The sequence below is a fragment of the Mobula hypostoma genome, chromosome X1, assembly GCF_963921235.1.
Source record: "Mobula hypostoma chromosome X1, sMobHyp1.1, whole genome shotgun sequence".
NCBI lineage: Eukaryota > Metazoa > Chordata > Chondrichthyes > Myliobatiformes > Myliobatidae > Mobula > Mobula hypostoma.
The window spans coordinates 6578470-6596779 of record NC_086128.1 but is presented as its reverse complement, the minus strand read 5'-3'; the positions used below and the strand labels follow the sequence as shown (position 1 = coordinate 6596779).

Sequence of the window (18310 nt, the reverse complement as noted above, 5' to 3'; positions counted from 1 at the left end):
AAAAACTGTAAATTAAAGTGTATATATATATATTTAAAAAGTTAAGTTACGTAGTGTAAAAAGAGAGAGAAAAAAAGAGTGAGGTAGTGTTTGTGGGATCAATGTCCATTCGGAAATCTGATGGCAGAGCAGAAGACATCTGATGTAGTCAAACTCGGAGTTGAGACTTTGACTCCAGATGCTCGTTGATCTGTTACTGGCCATTAAATAAACATTTTGCCAAGGAATTTGATTTCATGGTCAATGGGTGCTGAGTAGAACACAAATAATGAATCGACCAACCTGCCAAGATATGGGAAATTGTGGGAAAAGCATACATGAACAAAACTACTAGGTTTTATCCCAATACCAATGTTAATATGTTAACTGTGGACATTTTGATAAAAGCTACCTGGTGAGATCACATCTGTTGAGTCACTGACACGCTGAAGCATAGGAGCTGAGTCAGAAAGCCAGCTCTCTCTGCAACAAGCACATACAGCTGTATAGAATTCTGGCCTGGAGTGGAGGGAAAAGATTAGAATGAGGGAGGAGGGTTGGGAACATGCCTACATTGAGTCTGGTTCCCCCAATCCATAATCATCTGTATCGATTGCTCCACGTGCTGTGAGCAGCCCCGATCTATTGTGAAACACGGGCTCAGCACACTCACACCTATTTGCGCAGTGAATTATTCAGAAGTGAAACGCTGTTAGAAACATGTTGATGAATAGAAATGGAGATTGGCAGGTGCAGACTATGCTGAGGACACATCAGTTCAAATCTCCTTGCCAACCAAATACAGAGTTCACCCCTCACTTTTTACCAGTTGCAAACACATCGGGTCACTGGTTATACCTTTAAAATATAATGCACTGGAAGTGTCCGGGCCATTTTCCAAACAGTCAGTCATTAAATGCCTCACTAGCTGGATCACTGTATCTTTCAGTGATGTGTAAAAATATAGAAATGGATCAAATGTAAGGGCATGTACAACTTAGGAAAGATCTTTGGACCAGCTACAGGGTGAAGCATAAGGAAAAGAAGCGATAAACACAAGAGATTCTGCAGATGCTGGAACTCCAGAGTACACACACAAAATGCTGGAGGAACTCAGCAGGTCAGACAGCATCTATGGAAGTGAATAAACAGTCGACATTTCGGTCCGGTACCCTTCTTCAGGGCTCTTCCTGTGACAGACATACTGTATACTGAGATTACCAGCTGCCATGTGCAGCGACTCAGTTATTTCACTCACCTGAGCACAGCTTTCCCCTGTGGCGTCCGCAGGAAAAGTCGTCACATTCGCAGAACTCTCCACCTATGATCCCAAAGTCACTGCTGTGGCACACACACTGTCCACAAATGCACTCCCCACGGTTATTGCAAATGGGGTCACCTTTCTTTGGGGAGCAAGTTTCCTGTGTGATCATTGAGCCATCCCCTTCCATGCACTCACAGAATGGCCCAAAGTGGCCTGGGTTGCATTTGCACATTCCGCACTCGTAGGTCCCATTGCCATTGGAGCACACTGTGCTGTTCTCCACTGCTTCACTCTCACAGTCGCAGCTACAACTGAAATTGACAGTGATCTCCAAAGCATCCTTGAACGAAATTGGTTTCAGTGTAAATGTCTTCATCTTCTCATCTTTTGGACACTCCACGGCCTCCAATTTCACTGTAAAATTCACCTGGAGGGAACAGGAGAATGAATTTAGATTTGTATAAAGCTGAAGCATGCTGAAGTTGTATGCATGCAATACATATGGACCTCATGTTCTTGTTAAATCTCTCACTTTATACGTATACCCTCTAGTTCTTGATGCTTCAGCCCTGTGTAACCCAGGTTAATTAAACCCAAAGATGTAATCTTAGAAAGCTCCACCTGTGGAGGGATGAAAACGAGGTTTACTGATTTAAAAAAAAAGGAGAATTTGAAAAAAAACGCTATGCAAGGACATGGCATGGCTGCCGTGCGACGGACAAGGAGAGAAATGCAGCCATGATTCGAAGTTGAAGACATGAACTGTTAAAAATAGAATTAGTAGTTAGTATCTCTATCCTACTAACTTGAAAACCGCAGGGTAAAACCTCTGGAGGAGAGACAATAGTGATAAAAGATTTATTGAAGCTACGGTTATAACACGCAGCAATATCAGCAGAGACGTGTCCAAAATCCCTACCGAGTTGTCGAGAATTAGTTCCGTAAAATCATACCAAGGGATTTGGTCAAATTTTTTGTACAAGTTTGTAAACTGACTTGCCATGGATGATAAACTATTTCATTCCAATGAACCAAGAAAGAAGATGGTGAGCCATCCAAGATGAAGAACCAGCGCGAGAATGAAATGTGTAATGACGCAGAGGATTTAATACGGTTGGACGTATAAGTTTATTTTCATTCGAAGAATCCGAATTTGATTTTCTGCAAGAACTGAGTATTTTTGCAAAGACTTTGGTAAGTTACTGAATGAGATTTACTTTGTTTAAAAGTTGTGATGTTGGAGAATTGTCAAGAAAGGAGTTAAACTGTGTATATATAATTTTTGAATTTGAATTTAAACTTGTAGATATACTGCCTGGAACAAAACTGAAGTTAACTATAATACTTAAGAATAAGAATTATATATGGTTTTCTAATTAACTAGGGATAAGTAAAAACGGAAGTTTAGTCTGTAAACTTTTAAATGGGGAATAACACTAGATCTAATTAGTAGAGTAATAAAGGAATCTCACTGATTCTAATTAAAAAAGGAATATGTTGTGGTTTGATATTTAAGATTTGGAACCCAAACAGGATGTTGGAATGTTGAATTGTTCTTGCTCATGTAAATATTTTGTACATATTGTTTTTATCTTATAAAGAAAACTTTATTTCCAGAAGTGTGTGGTTTCTATTCACCGTCCCCTTCCAATACTTGGATTCTTCTGATGGTCTGCTAGCACCTAGTGAAATTTCATTTTCTCAAAGAGTGTGGCGACTAATCACATGTGATAAGACCGGTGCTACACAGGTGTTACACCTGGGTAAAAAAAAACTCTATCTAAGACCCTCATGATGTTTTTTTACACCTCTATAAGATCAACCCTCATTCTCCAACACTCCAATGAACAAAATCCAAGCCTGCTCAACCTCTCTCCTTAACTCAGTCCCTCAAGCCCCAGGAACACCCCCATAAATCTCCCCCACACTCCTATGGCAGGGTGACCAAAATTGAACACAACATTCAACATGCAGCCTCACCAATGAAAGGCAGAAGCACATACTGTATACAGGCAGATAAGTTACTGAGCTAGACAGGAACGTGGAACTGGATTTACGTTCAGAACAGCCTCTGAACAGCTCAAGGGCCAAGAGCGATTGCTGCTTCTTTGGAGAATGGCAATACAGTCGTTCAGTTCCTGGACTACCAGAGTCTTCGACCATTGATCCCAGCCTGTGAGAGATCCAAGTGGGACGGTTCCATCAAATGCTACTCTGACTCCCTGACAACTCCCCCAATGTGCTCGATGCACAAGGACTGATTAGCTAACATCATGTGCAAAAATATCTTCAATAGGTACATTTAATGTCAGAGAAATATGTACAATATACATCCTGAAATTCGATAATTCAATTGGTTTAACATAAAAGGGGGAATAATTGCTCTACTCAGCTTCTTATTTTGTGTGCAGCCATTGCTTAAAATTAGAAGCTACAACCTCCTTGGTTGTCAGTTGATGCCATTAATTTTCCTGTTACTTCATCTCTGAAACAATTACTTTTGCAGTCGGATATCTTGGTGAAGATTAATGTCTCCCATCTTGCATCTTACCCAGCTGAGGACTGCATGAAGGGCTCATCTTTGGCAGCATCCTCCAGATTTACAGCAGTAAAGACTGAAACCAAAACATTTTCACCAACACCCTAGTCATGTGTGAACTGGAGTCAGCTGCAGCCCCTCAGGCCTACTCCTCGTTCAGTATGATCTGCCCCAGCCATCAGCTCCTTGATCCAGCCAGATACCCAGAGCCCTCGGTGCATTGATCATTTAAAAATTTACCCATGTCCACTTTAAATGCTGCTGCTGACACAGCCTTGACAACTCAAGATAATCTGCAGATGCTGGAAATCTAAAGTAACACACACAAAAAGCTGGAGGAACTCTGCAGATCAGGCAGCAGAATCCCATTGACGTTTCGGGCTGAGACCCTTCATCAGGACCTGCTGAAAAGTCCTGACGTCCTGAAACGTCAACTGTTTGCTCTTTTCTACAGATGCTGTCTGGGCTGCTGAGTTCCTTCAGCATTGTGTGTGTGTTACTTCAGCCTCCTCAACTCTCTGGGGTAGAGAATTCCAGAGATTTTGCACTCTCTGTGAGAAGCCATTCCTCCACATATCATTTAGTTGTGAACACCGTGCTGTAACCTACAATTCATTCCATGTCCTCACTCTGTAGCCAGTTCCTATCATATTCACAGGAGTGCATTACATCCCTTCTGACTAACATGGCTTGGTGGGATGAAGAGGCAAAGTATTTCCTCTGGTGAGGGTTGTTGAGGCTCCAAATCATGGAAGAAACCTTAAAATTAATGTCAGACTGCTCAGTGATGGCACAATGAACACAACGTTAAGTGAAAATCAATTGAAAACATCCAATTTGAGACAGATTTTTTGATTTTTCTTGCACTAAGGTATTAAATAGTATTAAGCTCTGGAGTCTGCTTTGTCCTATTTCCATGTGAAGCCCCCTCTTACTGGGCATCTCTGGAAATGCTGTTCGATAGCTCCTCGCTAACAGCCTCTGGACTCGATGGTGAAAAGCCCACCTTTCTCAGGCTGAGTATGTCTCCGGTGTATACGACTTTGGTCCCGCCAAATCCCTGATCTTGGGATGTCTTGTCCACCCAAATACTGGTTTGTGTAAATACTGTATTACTTACTGCCCTAGCAATTGGCCGTTGGCAAGAAATAACAGAGCGTACACTGTATACAACTATAAATACAGTATATTTAAGAATGTTAACTTAAGCAAACAGTTATTAAGGGAAAGAAAGAAAAAAACAAAAAAGGCCCATTGTTCTTAACCAGTCAAATGTGTACTTAAGTTGGAGCTCATCTTGAACTTGTCTGTAACTTGAGCGCTAGACCCTCTGTCTGCGTGAAAGCATGTACCATCTTCCGAATCCATCTGGAACAAATGGGACTCCCCTGGAGTATTGGTTCTTCTTCCTTGAAGCCATTCGTCTGCACAAAGCACCTTGTGTAACAGGGACAGCATTCTCAGCCATCTCCCTCCTGTCTTCTCCCTGATCCCATCCCAAAACAAAACCTTGACCCACATCAGTGTCCCTCACAAAACCTTCTCTCAACTCCACCATCCTGACTGGCTGACACTACATCCCTAAGCTGAACAACAAAGCCTCCTATCTCAGCTCAAACCCAACAGACTGAAAGCAGAACAGACTGCTTGTACAGAACTGCTCAAATGAAATACCTACAGCATAGCAGTAAAAATCTTAACCGGGGCATTACCCATGCATTGACTTACTAGTCTAAACCAAAGATATCCAATCCTTCAAAATCTCAAACACCACCTTGTTACATTTTGTAATTTCAAAACATGAAATTAATTCAAAGAAAACAAGCGGATCACTCAAATATTATTGAAATATTAAATACACTAATATTAAGTACAGGGCTACGGTAGGAAACTTTGTCACATGGTGTGAGCAGAATTATCTGCAGCTTAATGTGAAAAAGACTAAGGAGCTGGTGGTAGACCTGAGGAGAGCTAAGGTACCGGTGACCCCTGTTTCCATCCAGGGGGTCAGTGTGGACATGGTGGAGGATTACAAATACCTGGGGATACGAATTGACAATAAACTGGACTGGTCAAAGAACACTGAGGCTGTCTACAAGAAGGGTCAGAGCCGTCTCTATTTCCTGAGGAGACTGAGGTCCTTTAACATCTGCTGGACGATGCTGAGGATGTTCTACGAGTCTGTGGTGGCCAGTGTGATCATGTTTGCTGTTGTGTGCTGGGGCAGCAGGCTGAGGGTAGCAGACACCAACAGAATCAACAAACTCATTTGTAAGGCCAGTGATGTCGTGGGGATGGAACTGGACTCTCTGATGGTGGTGTCTGAAAAGAGGATGCTGTCCAAGTTGCATGCCATCTTGGAAATGTCTCCCATCCACTTCATAATGTACTCGTTGGGCACAGGAGTACATTCAGCCAGAGACTCATTCCACTGAGATGCAGCACAGAGTGTCATAGGAAGTCATTCCTGCCTGTGGCCATCAAACTTTACAACTCCTCCCTTGGAGGGTCAGACACCCTAAGCCAATAGGCTGGTCCTGGACTTATTTCCTGCATAAATAATTTACATATTACTATTTAACTATTTATGGTTTTATTACTGTTTATTATTGTGCAACTGTAACAAAGACCAATTTCCCCCAGGGTCAATAAAGATGACTATGACTATGAAAACACTTAAACATCATTTCACTCATCCAGATAGCCCTCAACTGTGCCATGAACATTTCCCCGATACAAGAATACCACAACAAGTAGGCGAAATGAACAGCTTTGAAATGCAAGGAAGATTTTGGAGACACATAAAGGAGAATGGAACTTGAAGGCCAGTCTTAATGGCATTAGTGGAAGAAAGGCAAGTAGGGAGAACCTCATGGAACCCGAGTACCAGCATGAACATATTGACTGACTAACCTCTTTCAGTCTTCTGGATAGTTTACAGTATTCTATAGATACAAGAGATTCTGCAGATACTGGAAATCCAAAGCAACACACACAAAATGCTGGAGGAACTCAGCAGGTCAGGCGGCATCTATGGAAACAAATAAACTGTCGATGCTTTGGGCCAAAGCCCTTCATCAGGACTGGAAAGAAAGGGGGGAAGACACCAGAATAAAAAGGTGGGGGGAGGAGAAGACGGATAGCTAGAAGCTGACAGGTGAAGCGGGTGGGTTGGAAAAATAAAGGGCTGAAGGGGAAGAAATCTGATAGGAGAGGAGAGTGGATCATAGGAGAAAAGGAAGGAGGAGGGGACCCAGGGCGAAGTGATAGGCTGGTGAAAAGAGGTAAGAGGCCAGAGTGGGGAATAGAAGAAGAGAGGAGGGGAAGGAAGTTTCTTTTAAATGATTCCTGTGGAAAGGGGAGAGCCGGGGGAAGGCTGGTAAAGATGTGTTTGGTGTTTGGATCTGTTGAAGATGACGAAAGTTGCACTCAACAACAAGACTTCTGCACGGTACTGTAAGAGGCCGGAGTGGGGAATAGAAGAGGAAGGAAGGGAGAGGGAAAAAAAATCACTGGAAGGAGAAATCGATGTTCATGCTATTTTGTTTGAAGCTACCTAGATGGAATACAAGGTGTTGCTGCTCCACCTTGACACTGGCCTCATCTTGGCAAAAGTGGAAGCCACAGACCGCCATGTCAGACCTGGAATGGGGGTAAGAATTAAATTGCTTGGCCACCAGGAAGTTCCACTTTTGCCAGATGGAGTGGAGGTGCTCAACGGAGCGGTTCTCCAATTTACGACGGGTCTCACCAGTGTAGAGGAGGCCGCATTGGGAGCACCGGACACAACAGACGACTCCAAGGGAGGTCACGTGGGTTCTTGGTATGGAATAGACGTGCGTCTTGGGAGCTGCGCCTTCCTTCACCTTTTGACTCACCCAAATAGCAGTTAATTCTTATTTTTTAAGTGACTGAAGTGAGTTGTAACGGGCTGAACGAAATGATGAAGCCAGGTAAAGGGAAGAAACAAGAAAAGGGAGTAGGAGTAGAAGATTCTGGCAAGGGCTCCACGAAGCTAGCGGGCCCAGGAGAAGCTGAAAGCCAATGCTGCTAGCGCCCTGGTCCCACCTACCGTTGAAGAAGTCCTTGTGGCGGTAAGCAAACTGGACAGTTTGGTAGACGGAAGACATGCAGAGGATAGTAAGTCAACCATGAATCTAACAGCGGCTCTAACCGAAGTCAGTAAGCGTGTTTCTTTAATGGAGGATGCCGCCGAATCGTATGAGAGACGAATCGAAGAGTTGGAGAGGCGGTTTGGTAGCCTAATATCCCAAAACACGCAGCTACAGGCTAAGGTGGATGACCTTGAAGCTCCGTCTCGCCGTCAAAACATTCGCATTATCGGGGTTCAGGAGAAAGCCGAAAACAATAAGCCGACAGAATTTGTAGCCACGTTGCTTCCGAAGTTGCTGGGGGCAGAACATTTCCACCAACTGATTGAACTGGACTGTGCCCACGGGAGCCTAGCACCTGCTAAAAATGACAGGCCAAGAGGCTACACCACTACCAGGTTAAAGAGCTGGTGCTACGGTTGTCCGGGGAGAGAACTCTGTTGCTATATAACGGGCGTCTGGTGTTCATTTACCCAGATTTAACCTCGGCTACCATGAGGAAACGTCCGCTATCCGGCGAGGTTTGTTGTTACAGTTAACAATACCACCAGTGCATTCAGCACTGCAGCCGTAGCGGAGGAGTTCCTGAGCCGAGAAGTTAAAGGTTGGCATTTGGACACCGTATCAACCTAAAAACGGATTAACGCTGGGTTACTGGATTCGTCATTGATCGATAGTGGCTTCATCTGGAGACTGTTTGTTATGTTCAGTACATGAGGAGGAACTGAAAAATAAGCTCACACTAAGATGTGGGTGAGGACTGATTGTTATTGTTTATTTTTATATTTCATAGTGTATTTGTGAAGAGGTGTTTCTCCCATGTTTAGTGAGTAATGGGTAGTTATCTCACTATTCCAGGCTATGTGTTGGCTTTTGGATATAGCTTTGACTCTAGGTTAGGGGTATGGAAGTACTACTCCTGGTGTGTTTTTATTATTGGGAGGGTTTTTTGTGTTTCTTAATGGGTTGTTACAGCACATCTATTTGTTCGAGTTACAGTTTGTGTTATGCCACGACCATACAGCATATTTTTTTTTTGTTAAGCAGCAGATATGACACCTAATTCGCATATGCACAGCATTGGTGAGACTAAACTTGTCAGCTGGAATGTACGGGGATGAATAGTCCACTGAAGAGAGGGAAGGTGTATGCATATCCTCGTACACTCAAAGCTGATATTTGTTTTCTCCAAGAAATGCACATGGAGAAAACAGCAGCGAAAGTGCTTTTTCCCTCCTGGGCATCTCAGGTCTACCAGTCGAATTTTAGTACTAAAACTAGAGGTGTTGCAATCCTAATAATGAAAAACCATACCGTTTATTCACACACAAACTTTAGCTGACCTGAGGGGCAGATATGTAATAGTAAGTGGAATATTAAATTCTATACCATTGACACTAGTGAATGTGTATGGGGCCAACTTTGATGATCCAATTTTTTTTCAGAACCTTTTTAAGGCCATGCCTAATCTGTCTGACATAATTGTAAGTGGACACTTTGATTGCATCTTAAACTCCCTCCTAGATAGACAACGTCCCCAAGTTCGTTCACTTAAAAATAGTGTAGCACTTAATAATCTCATGCAATCGTATAACATAGTGGATATTTGGAGACTTCATAATCCCACGAAGGAGGATTTTTCATATTTCTCCGCAGTACACAAATTCTACTCTGGGATTGATTATTTTCTGTTAGATTCGAAATTGGTCTTGTCAGTGGTCAGTTGCACTTACCATAATATACTTACATCGGATTATGCTCCTGTCTCCCTTATACTCAAATTGAATCACAAAAGAGGTGAATATAGTTGGTGTTTAAATAATGCTTTGCTGAAGGATGAGGATTTTTGCTCTTATCTTTCAGATAAGATAGATCTATACTCAAGCACCAATGATGTGGGTGGTGTTGATGATTCCACTCTTTGGGAGGCCATGAAGGCGGTTATTAGAGGTTGCATAATAGCAAATGAGACAGCAGAAAAAAGAAGATTCAAGAAAAGGTTAACTGAAATAGATGATCAGTTGGCAAATCTGGAAGCTTCTTACAAAATAAACCAGGAAGCAGAATTACTTAATAAGATTACTCCCTTACGGTATGAGTATAATTCTATAATGTCCAAGAGTGTCTCAAAACTACTGACACAAGTCAGACAGAGGTAGTTTGAGCTTGGTGAAAAGCCCTGTAAGTTATTAGCCCATCAGTTAAGACAGATGCAGGCCTCCAGGGCCATACATCGTATAAAGGCGAAAGATGGCTTTTTATGGATGGACCCGGAAAAAATTAATAAGTGTTTTGCGAAGTTCTATGCTAATGTTTACCAATCACAAGGCGGTCCAGAGGTTGAAGCTATGGATACATTTTTTGATAATCTGAATCTGCCCACGCTGTCACAGATTCAGTAAATACACTTGATGCTGATATAAGCCTAGATGAGATCAAGAAGGTCATCTCTTCCCTCCGCCATAATAAGGCAGCGGGTCCTGAATGGTTTTAGCATGGAATTCTTCAAAGTATTTGGTTCAAAATTGTTACCTCTGCTCTTACGAATGTTTAATCAGTCTAGGTCAGACTCCAGATTGCCACCCACTTTATGTAAAGCCAATGTTTCTCTGATTCCAAAACCAGGCCGTAATCCCGGGGTGGTTTCATCATATTGCCCCATTTCGCTGTTGCCCATTGAAACCAAAATTCTTGGGAAAGTCCTGGCCAATAGGTTAAAAGAATGCATTTGTTCTATTATTCATTCAGATCAAAGTGGCTTTATGCCAGGTAGACATATGCATTTTAATTTGCGTCATCTTTTCAATATTTTATATACTGTACAAAACATGCAGAAGAGGCTGTAGTCATTTCCTCAGATGCGCAATGTGCGTTTGACCAAGTGGAATGGCCATACATGATGTTTGCATTTAAGAAATTTGGATTTGGATCATATTTCATTAAATGGATTGAGATAATTTATTCACACCCAACTGCTTCAATTAATACTAATCAGGATATTTCCTCCCCTTTTGCAATTCATCGTGGGACTCGTCAAGGCTGCCCCCATTCTCCGTTTTTGTTTGCAGTTATCATTGAGCCACTGGTTGTTAGCATCAGACAGGACCCTTTGATATCTCCCATTGATATGCATGGGCATAAACATCACCTTTCGTTATATGCTGATGATGTCCTTTTATATATCTCCAGCCCACAAACATCAATACCCGCCCTTTTGACTCTAATTAATAATTTTGGTAGTTTCTCAGGTTTCTCTATTAATTGGGATAACAGTGAACTAATGCCAGTCACTGCAGTGGTTAATACAGCGTATTTACAGTCCATTCCCTTTAAAATAACTTATAATTTTTCTTATCTTGGTGTGACTATTATAAAAAACCCAGATGACCTTTTGCAAGTGAATTGGAGAAACAAAGTTGAGCAGGTTAAACGCAAAATTGACTTTTGGAAAACCCTTCCAATTTCTTTGGTGGAGAGGGTTAACGCAATCAAGATGATCGTATTGCCACGATTTCTTCATCTTTTCCAGTCGATTCTATGTTTTATTCCTCTGTCATATTTTAAGCAATTGGATTCAGTTATTATACCCTTCATTTGGAATTATAAAGCCATTAGAATTACTAAAAAGCACTTGTCAAAGCCCAAGGAAGCAGGTGGTTTTGCCCTACCGAATGTTAAAATGTATTACTGGGCTGCCCACCTATCCATTCTTGCATGGTGGAAAAAAGGCCCACCCTCTACCTCAGACTCGTGCCCAGCATGGTTACTCATAGAGCGAGTGCTTTGTAAGAAGACTTCCTTACCAGCTCTCCTTAATAGCCCCACTGCAGTTAATAAGTCTCATTTTAGTAACAGCTTCGTGGTTAGCAGCACTAACCACAGATATTTACAAATTCGAGATTATGTTAGGAAATATATACCTAACTTGGAAGTTTTAGACAAACATGAGTCCCTGGAGGCAATAAATAAATTTGATCCTGTTACTTGTAGTGCGGTATCCTATTTTTATCAGATCCTACATAATGGAGCTCAGGTGAATACTGCAGGTCTTAAACATGCATGGGTGGATGAATTGGGTATAGAACTGACAGAGGAGGTCTGGGATGAGTGCTTAAAGAGTAGACATAATTTTTTGGTCAACGTCAGACACAGACTTATACAGTTTAAAACAATGCATAGACTTCATTATTCCAAAGAAAAGCTACGCAGTTTCTACCCTGTTTCACCAGTTTGTAATAGATGTAAATCTGTGAACAGTAACTTGTCACATTCATTCTGGTCATGTTGTGAGCTTTATGCATACTGGAAAAGTATTTTTCACTGGTTCTCTGAGGCTTTTGGGAGACTGTGGGAACCAGACCCGCTCATAGCCATCCTTGGAGCAACAAGCTCCCTATCTTCAGCCAATATGTATGAAAAAATGGCTGTATTATTTGGCATGGTGATTGCTAAGAAGTTAATCCTGCAAATGTGGAAAATAGACTCTGTGCCTACATACGATCTGTGGCTGAGAGAACTGGCAAATACTTTACATTTGGAGAGACTGAGACTATGTAATGAGGACAGAGGGGACATCTTTGAAAGGATATGGGGCCCTGTATTGGACTTTCTTACGGGGTGAGGACTGAGGTTTTTTGGTGGGTGAACCTCTGCTGTGTATGTTTACTTTTGCCTTTATATTTTTCTTCCTTTTCCTGCTCAATATTTAATTAGATTTTGTTAAGGTCGTGGTTTTTGTAGATGTGTTGGTTTTTTTTTGTTTGTAATAAAAAAATAAAAAGAATATTTAAAAAAAACAGATGACTCCAACAGATTTACAGGTGGAGTGTTGCCTCACCTGGAAGGAGGAGTGTTTGTGGCCCTGAATGGGGGTGAATGGATAGGTATAGCAATTAGGCCACTTCCAGGGATCAGTGTCAGGAGGGAGGTCAGTGGGGAGAGACAAATGTACAAGGAAATCACAGAGGAAAGCGGAAAGCGGTTGGGGGGGGGTGGTAAATATATGTTAAGTGATAGGATCCCTTTAGAGATGGTGGAAGTTGTGGAGGATGACGTGTTGGATACGGAAGCTCATGGCGTGGTAGGAACCCTATTACTGTTCAGGAGCCAGGAAGATGGAGTGAGCGTGGATGTTCAGGAAATGGAAGAGATGCAAGTGAGGGCAGTATCAATACTTTATGGAGTTGTTGGTTGAATCAAAGCCAACCCCCTAGGTTTAAAAAGTTTGGTACAGTAAGCTCTAAAATATGTTGTTAATCCTAATGGAATGTAGGTTGTGTAAACACCATGCTTTATAATCACATTGGTTCTTTAACATCTTAGACTCATGAGTACTAGTCTAATTAACTTATTGGACATGTTTGGAAATACGGAAACTATGTCTCAAAAGATTACTTGTTGTCCAAGAATTAAGAGTTGAATGCATTTGTTTTTGTTGGTATGTTATGTTGGAATTGGTTCAACTTTGAACTTTGGAATTAAGTCCTGGAAGATAAAGGGTTATAATGTGTTTTCATCTAAGATTAGTAAAAAAAAATCAAGTTGTCTCAAAGTTTATTCCCCTGAGGTTAAGAATGAGCTCCCCAGATTTAAGTTTCCTAAAAGAGATGTTTATAAAATAATTAATGGCTTGGACAGGATAGACATTTGGAGAAGACTTCACCCCTGGATAGGGAATGCAAAAGCAATTTAAAATGGAAGTGAGTGAAGAGGAAGTTGGTGGGGGAGTTGGGATGCTGAGGGACCTGAACAGGGAGTCAGGAGTGAGGAGGAATCTGGGAGGGGAGAGAGGATGGAGATGAGGAAGTTGGAGGGGATTCTAGGGCAAATGCGAAAAGGCGAAATGCAGCTCCTGAACAGCTGCCCACCTCAGATGATATGAAGTCATGATTTAAGATGCTGCTGCTCCTATGGGTATAAAGGCCCAGCCCTCTCCAGAAGGACTGAATTAATGAGGTTTGGTAATGCAAAGTGCCACCTTGTACTGAGATATAAATGAGGTGATTAATGCTGAGGATAGTTATCTTGGAAAATGTGGCAATATCATGCTTTGGTATTCTGTGATGTTCAGGATTCATCCATGAAGATGTTTCACAAAGGTACAGGTGTACTGCATTTGAGCAATAACCTAACAGAATAAATCCTAGAGAGTGGTTTTAGGATTCTGGATGTGGCAGCACCTTATCATCACAGTGAGATATTTTTGCTTCCAAATCAGTTGTCCAATAGTCCCTTTAGACATTGAATGCAGGAAAACCATGGGCAGATTTCTTGGCCAGCAAACCTATGACCACCTCAGCACAACAACATTGTACTTACTGTGTCTCCAATTTTAAGCCCTGAACAAAATCTCTGTCCTGGAATAAACTTGCTACTCCCACAGTAAGCATCGAAGGATACCGACAGCTCTTTCGGCAGATTCAAAACTTCCAATTCTACCCGGGAACGGATTTGCTAAGGATGAGAAATAAAGAGCATGCAGTTTAGTTTAAATACACATTCTTCCTAATGGCATGTCAGTTGTGCCGTGTTAATGCCCTATGGCTCTTGCCTCATTCTTATTGCTAACTTGGCCAATAGCTGCCTGGTTTGAGGTACTGTGGGCCATGAATTCTTGGTTTGTAGGTCCCTGGACAGTATTCCCTGTCCTATGAGTGCTGGGCCAACAGATCCTTCATTTGTACTTTCCTACCCTATGTTTCCCAGCCTTGCTCTTTCTTCCTTAATCCCTTTCTCCTGCCTTGAACAAGAGTAAAACAAAGAAAAAAATCTGCAGATGCTGGGAATCCAAGAAACACACACAAAATACAGGAGGAACTCAGCAGGCCAGGCAGCATCTATAGAAAAGAATAAACAGTTGAAGTTTCAGACCGAGACCCTTCATCAGGACTGGGAAAAAAAGATGAGAAGATAGGATATCTTTTTTTCCCAGTCCTGATGAAGGGTCTCGGTCCGAAACTTCGACTTTTTACTCTTTTCCATAGACGCTGCCTGGCCTGCTAAGTTCCTTCAGCATTTTGTGTGTGTTGATTGAACAAGAGTAAAATTAGTTCCTACCCTCCAGGCCTTGGTGACTGTTTTCCCACTTCTAAATTTTTTGGGAAGTTCTGGATATCAGATCCTCCACATCTTCTTCCTGCAACCCACGGTGTTGACTATTTGTGATGGAACTGAGCTGGGAAGGAGCAGGAACCAAGTTTGGAACTGGCGTGGAGATCAGAAGCGACAGGCGTAGATAATGGGACTAGAACTACAGTTCCTCCAGATGACAATGGCACCATTTTGAACTCTCCCTGAATCAGTCACTGTATTCAGGCTGTACCTACCTCGTAAGCATCAATAATGAGTTGCAGGACATTGCTTGAATCCCTGAAGACTGTTCCAACGGTGGTGCCTGGAATCATTCGACTGTAATTCTGTGGGAGCGGCAAGATTAGGATATTTAAAACCCAGTTAATCTGATACCTTCATTCCACTGACTATTGATCCAATGATCCAAGCCTATTAAAGCCTTCAACATTATCAGTTTGCTATTTGTTCACCAAACTCCAGGTTGTCCCCTGGATATAATGTCTGATTTCAGGGCATTTTAAGGAGCTGTAATGGTAAAATTGTGAATAAATAAACTCCTCTCGGGCTTCCAGCTGATGTTTCGATGACAAACTCTGTCATCTTCATCGGGTATGATGCTTAGGCACGTCTAGTCCGATGGTATATAAACCCCCGTTGTCCATCCCTCCTGATTGGTTAGTCCTCATCCAATCACGTTTCCACTGTCCTACCTTGTTTACTATCAAATTCCAGTTCTTACTTAAAGCGAGACCGTTGTCTTTTTCTCTAGTTTTATTTCAATGGGTTCCTTCACCAGGTGGTCCCAAAAGCCATTGGCGTGGCACAGTAGGACCATGAGGGGAAAGTGATCATAAAATGATCAAATTCACCCTGAATTCTGAGGAGAAGCTAAAGAGAGATGTATCAGTATTTCAGTGGAGTCAAGGGAATTACAGAGGCATGAGAGAGGAGTTGTCCAGATTGATTGGAAAAGAACACTGGCAGGGATGATGGCAGAGTAGCAATGGCTGGAAATTCTGAAAGCAATTTGAAAGGCAAAGGATATAGACACCCCAGAGAAAGAAATATTCTTAAGGCAAGATGACACAACCATGGCCACCAAGAAAAGTCAAAGCTAAAGAAGGGGCATATAGTAGAACAAAATTTAGTGGGAAGTCAGAGGATCGGAAACCTTTTAAAAACCTACAGAAGGCAACTAAAAAGTCATTAAGTGGGTAAGAATGGAATACAAAAGTAAGCTAGCCAATAATATTAAAGGGGATACCAAAGGTTTCTTCAGATACATAAAGTGTGAAAGAGAGGTGAGAGTGGATTTCGGACCACTGGAAAACGATGCTGGAGAGGTAGTAATGGAGGACAAGGAAATGGCGGACAAAATGAATAAGAATTTTGCATCAGTCTTCACAGTGGAAGACACTAGCGGTATGGTGGAAGTTCCAGGTGTCGGGGGTCGTGAGGTGTGTGAAGTTACCATTACAAGGGAGAAGGCTCCTGGGAAACTGAAAGGTCTGAAGGTAGTTAAACCACCTGGACTAGATGGAGTACACCCCAGAGTTCTGAAAGAAGTGGCTGAAGAGATCGTGGAGGTAATGATCTTTCAAAAATCACTAGATTCTGGAATGGTTCTGAAAGACTAGAAAATTGCAAAAAAGGAGAGAGGCAGAAGAAATGATATGATAGGCCAGTTAGTCTAGCCCTTAGTGGTTGGGAAGATGCTGAATTTGATTGTTATGGACATGGTTTTGGGGTACCTGGAGGCACAGGATAAAATAGGCCACAGTCAGCACGGCTTTCTCAAGGGAAAATCTTGTCCGACATAGGTAGGAAAAGGGAGGAGGTCCTGAAAACAGACTACAGATAACTGGAAAAGAAGCTGAGAAGCAGGACCTCAAAGGTAGTAATCTCGGGATTACTGCCTGTGCCACGCAACAGTGAGTATAGGAATAGAGTGAGGTGGAGGATAAATGTGTGGCTGAGGGATTGGAGCAGGGGGCAGGGATTCAGATTTCTGGATCATTGGGACCTCTTTAGGGACAGGAGTGACCTGTACAAAAAGGATGGGTTGCACTTGAATCCCAGGGGGACCAATATCCTGGCAGGGAGGTTTGCTAAGGCTACTGGGGAGAGTTTAAACTGAAATTGCTGGGGGGTGGGAACCGAACTGAAGAGATGGAGGAAGGGGCGGTTAGCTCATAAGCAGAGAAAGTTAGGAGACAGTGTGAGAGGGAGGATAGGCAGGTGATAGGGAAGGGATACGCTCAAACTGATGGTGTGAGATGTGTCTATATTAATGCAAGGAGTTCATGAACAAAGCGGATGAGCTTAGAGTGTGGATCAGTACTTGGAGCTATGATGTTGTGGCCATTACAGAGACTTGGATGGCTCAGGGGCAGGAATGGCTACTTAGAGTGCCAGGCTTTAGGTGTTTCAGAAAGGGCAGGGAGAGAGGGAAAAAAGGTGGGGGTGTTGCACTGCTGATCAGAGATAGTGTCACTGCTGCAGAAAAGGAGGAAGTCATGGAGCAGTTGTCTACTGAGTTTCTGTGGGTGGAAGTTAAGAACAGGAAGGGGTCAATAACTCTACTGGGTGTTTTTTTATAGACCATGCAATAGTAACAGGGACAGATAGGGAGACAGATTCTGGAATGGTGCAGTAATAACAGGGTTGTCATGGTGGGAGATTTGAATTTCCCAAATATTGATTGGCATCTCTCTAGATCAAGGAATTTAGATGTGGTGGAGTTTTTTAGGTGTGTTCAGGAAGGATTCTTGACACAATATGTAGATAAGCCTACAAGAGCAGAGGCTATACTTGATCTGGTAATGGGAAATGAACCTGGTCAGGTGTCAGGTCTCTCAGTGGGAGAGCATTTTGGAGATGGTGATCACAATTCTATCTCCTTTACCATAGCATTGGAAAGGGATAGAAACAGACAAGTTAGGAAAGCATTCAATTGGAGTCAGGGGAAATATGAAGCCATCAGGCAGGGACTTGGAAGAATTAATCGGGAACAGATGTTCTCAGGGAAACCTTCGGCAGAAATGTGGCAAATGTTCAGGGGATATTTGTGTGGTGTTCTGCATAGGTACGTTCCAATGAGACAGGGAAAGCATAGTAGGGTACAGGAACTGTGGTGTAGAAAGGCTGTTGTAAAGAAGAAAAGAAAAGCTTGTGAAAGGTTCAAAAAACTAGGATCTAGAAGATTATAACGCTAGCAGGAAGGAGCTTAAGAATGAAATTCGGAGAGCCAGAAGGGGCCGTGAGAAGGCCTTGGCAGACAGGATTAAAGAAAACCCCAAGGCATTCGACAAGTATGCGAAGAGTAAGAGGATAAGACGTGAGAGA

General features: G+C 42.4%; 1 protein-coding gene across 1 annotated transcript in view; it reads right to left on the bottom strand.

The window, feature by feature from the left end:
* Positions 1-18310, bottom strand: part of LOC134340486 (integrin beta-3-like) — a 143299-nt gene that overhangs the window by 66838 nt on the left and 58151 nt on the right. Inside the window, exons 8-10 of the mRNA XM_063037797.1 lie at positions 15220-15309; positions 14213-14347; positions 1238-1670 (exon numbers count right to left, since the gene is read on the bottom strand). Of these exons, the coding sequence (XP_062893867.1) occupies positions 1238-1670; positions 14213-14347; positions 15220-15309 (658 nt within the window). The remainder of the gene's footprint in view (positions 1-1237; positions 1671-14212; positions 14348-15219; positions 15310-18310) is intronic.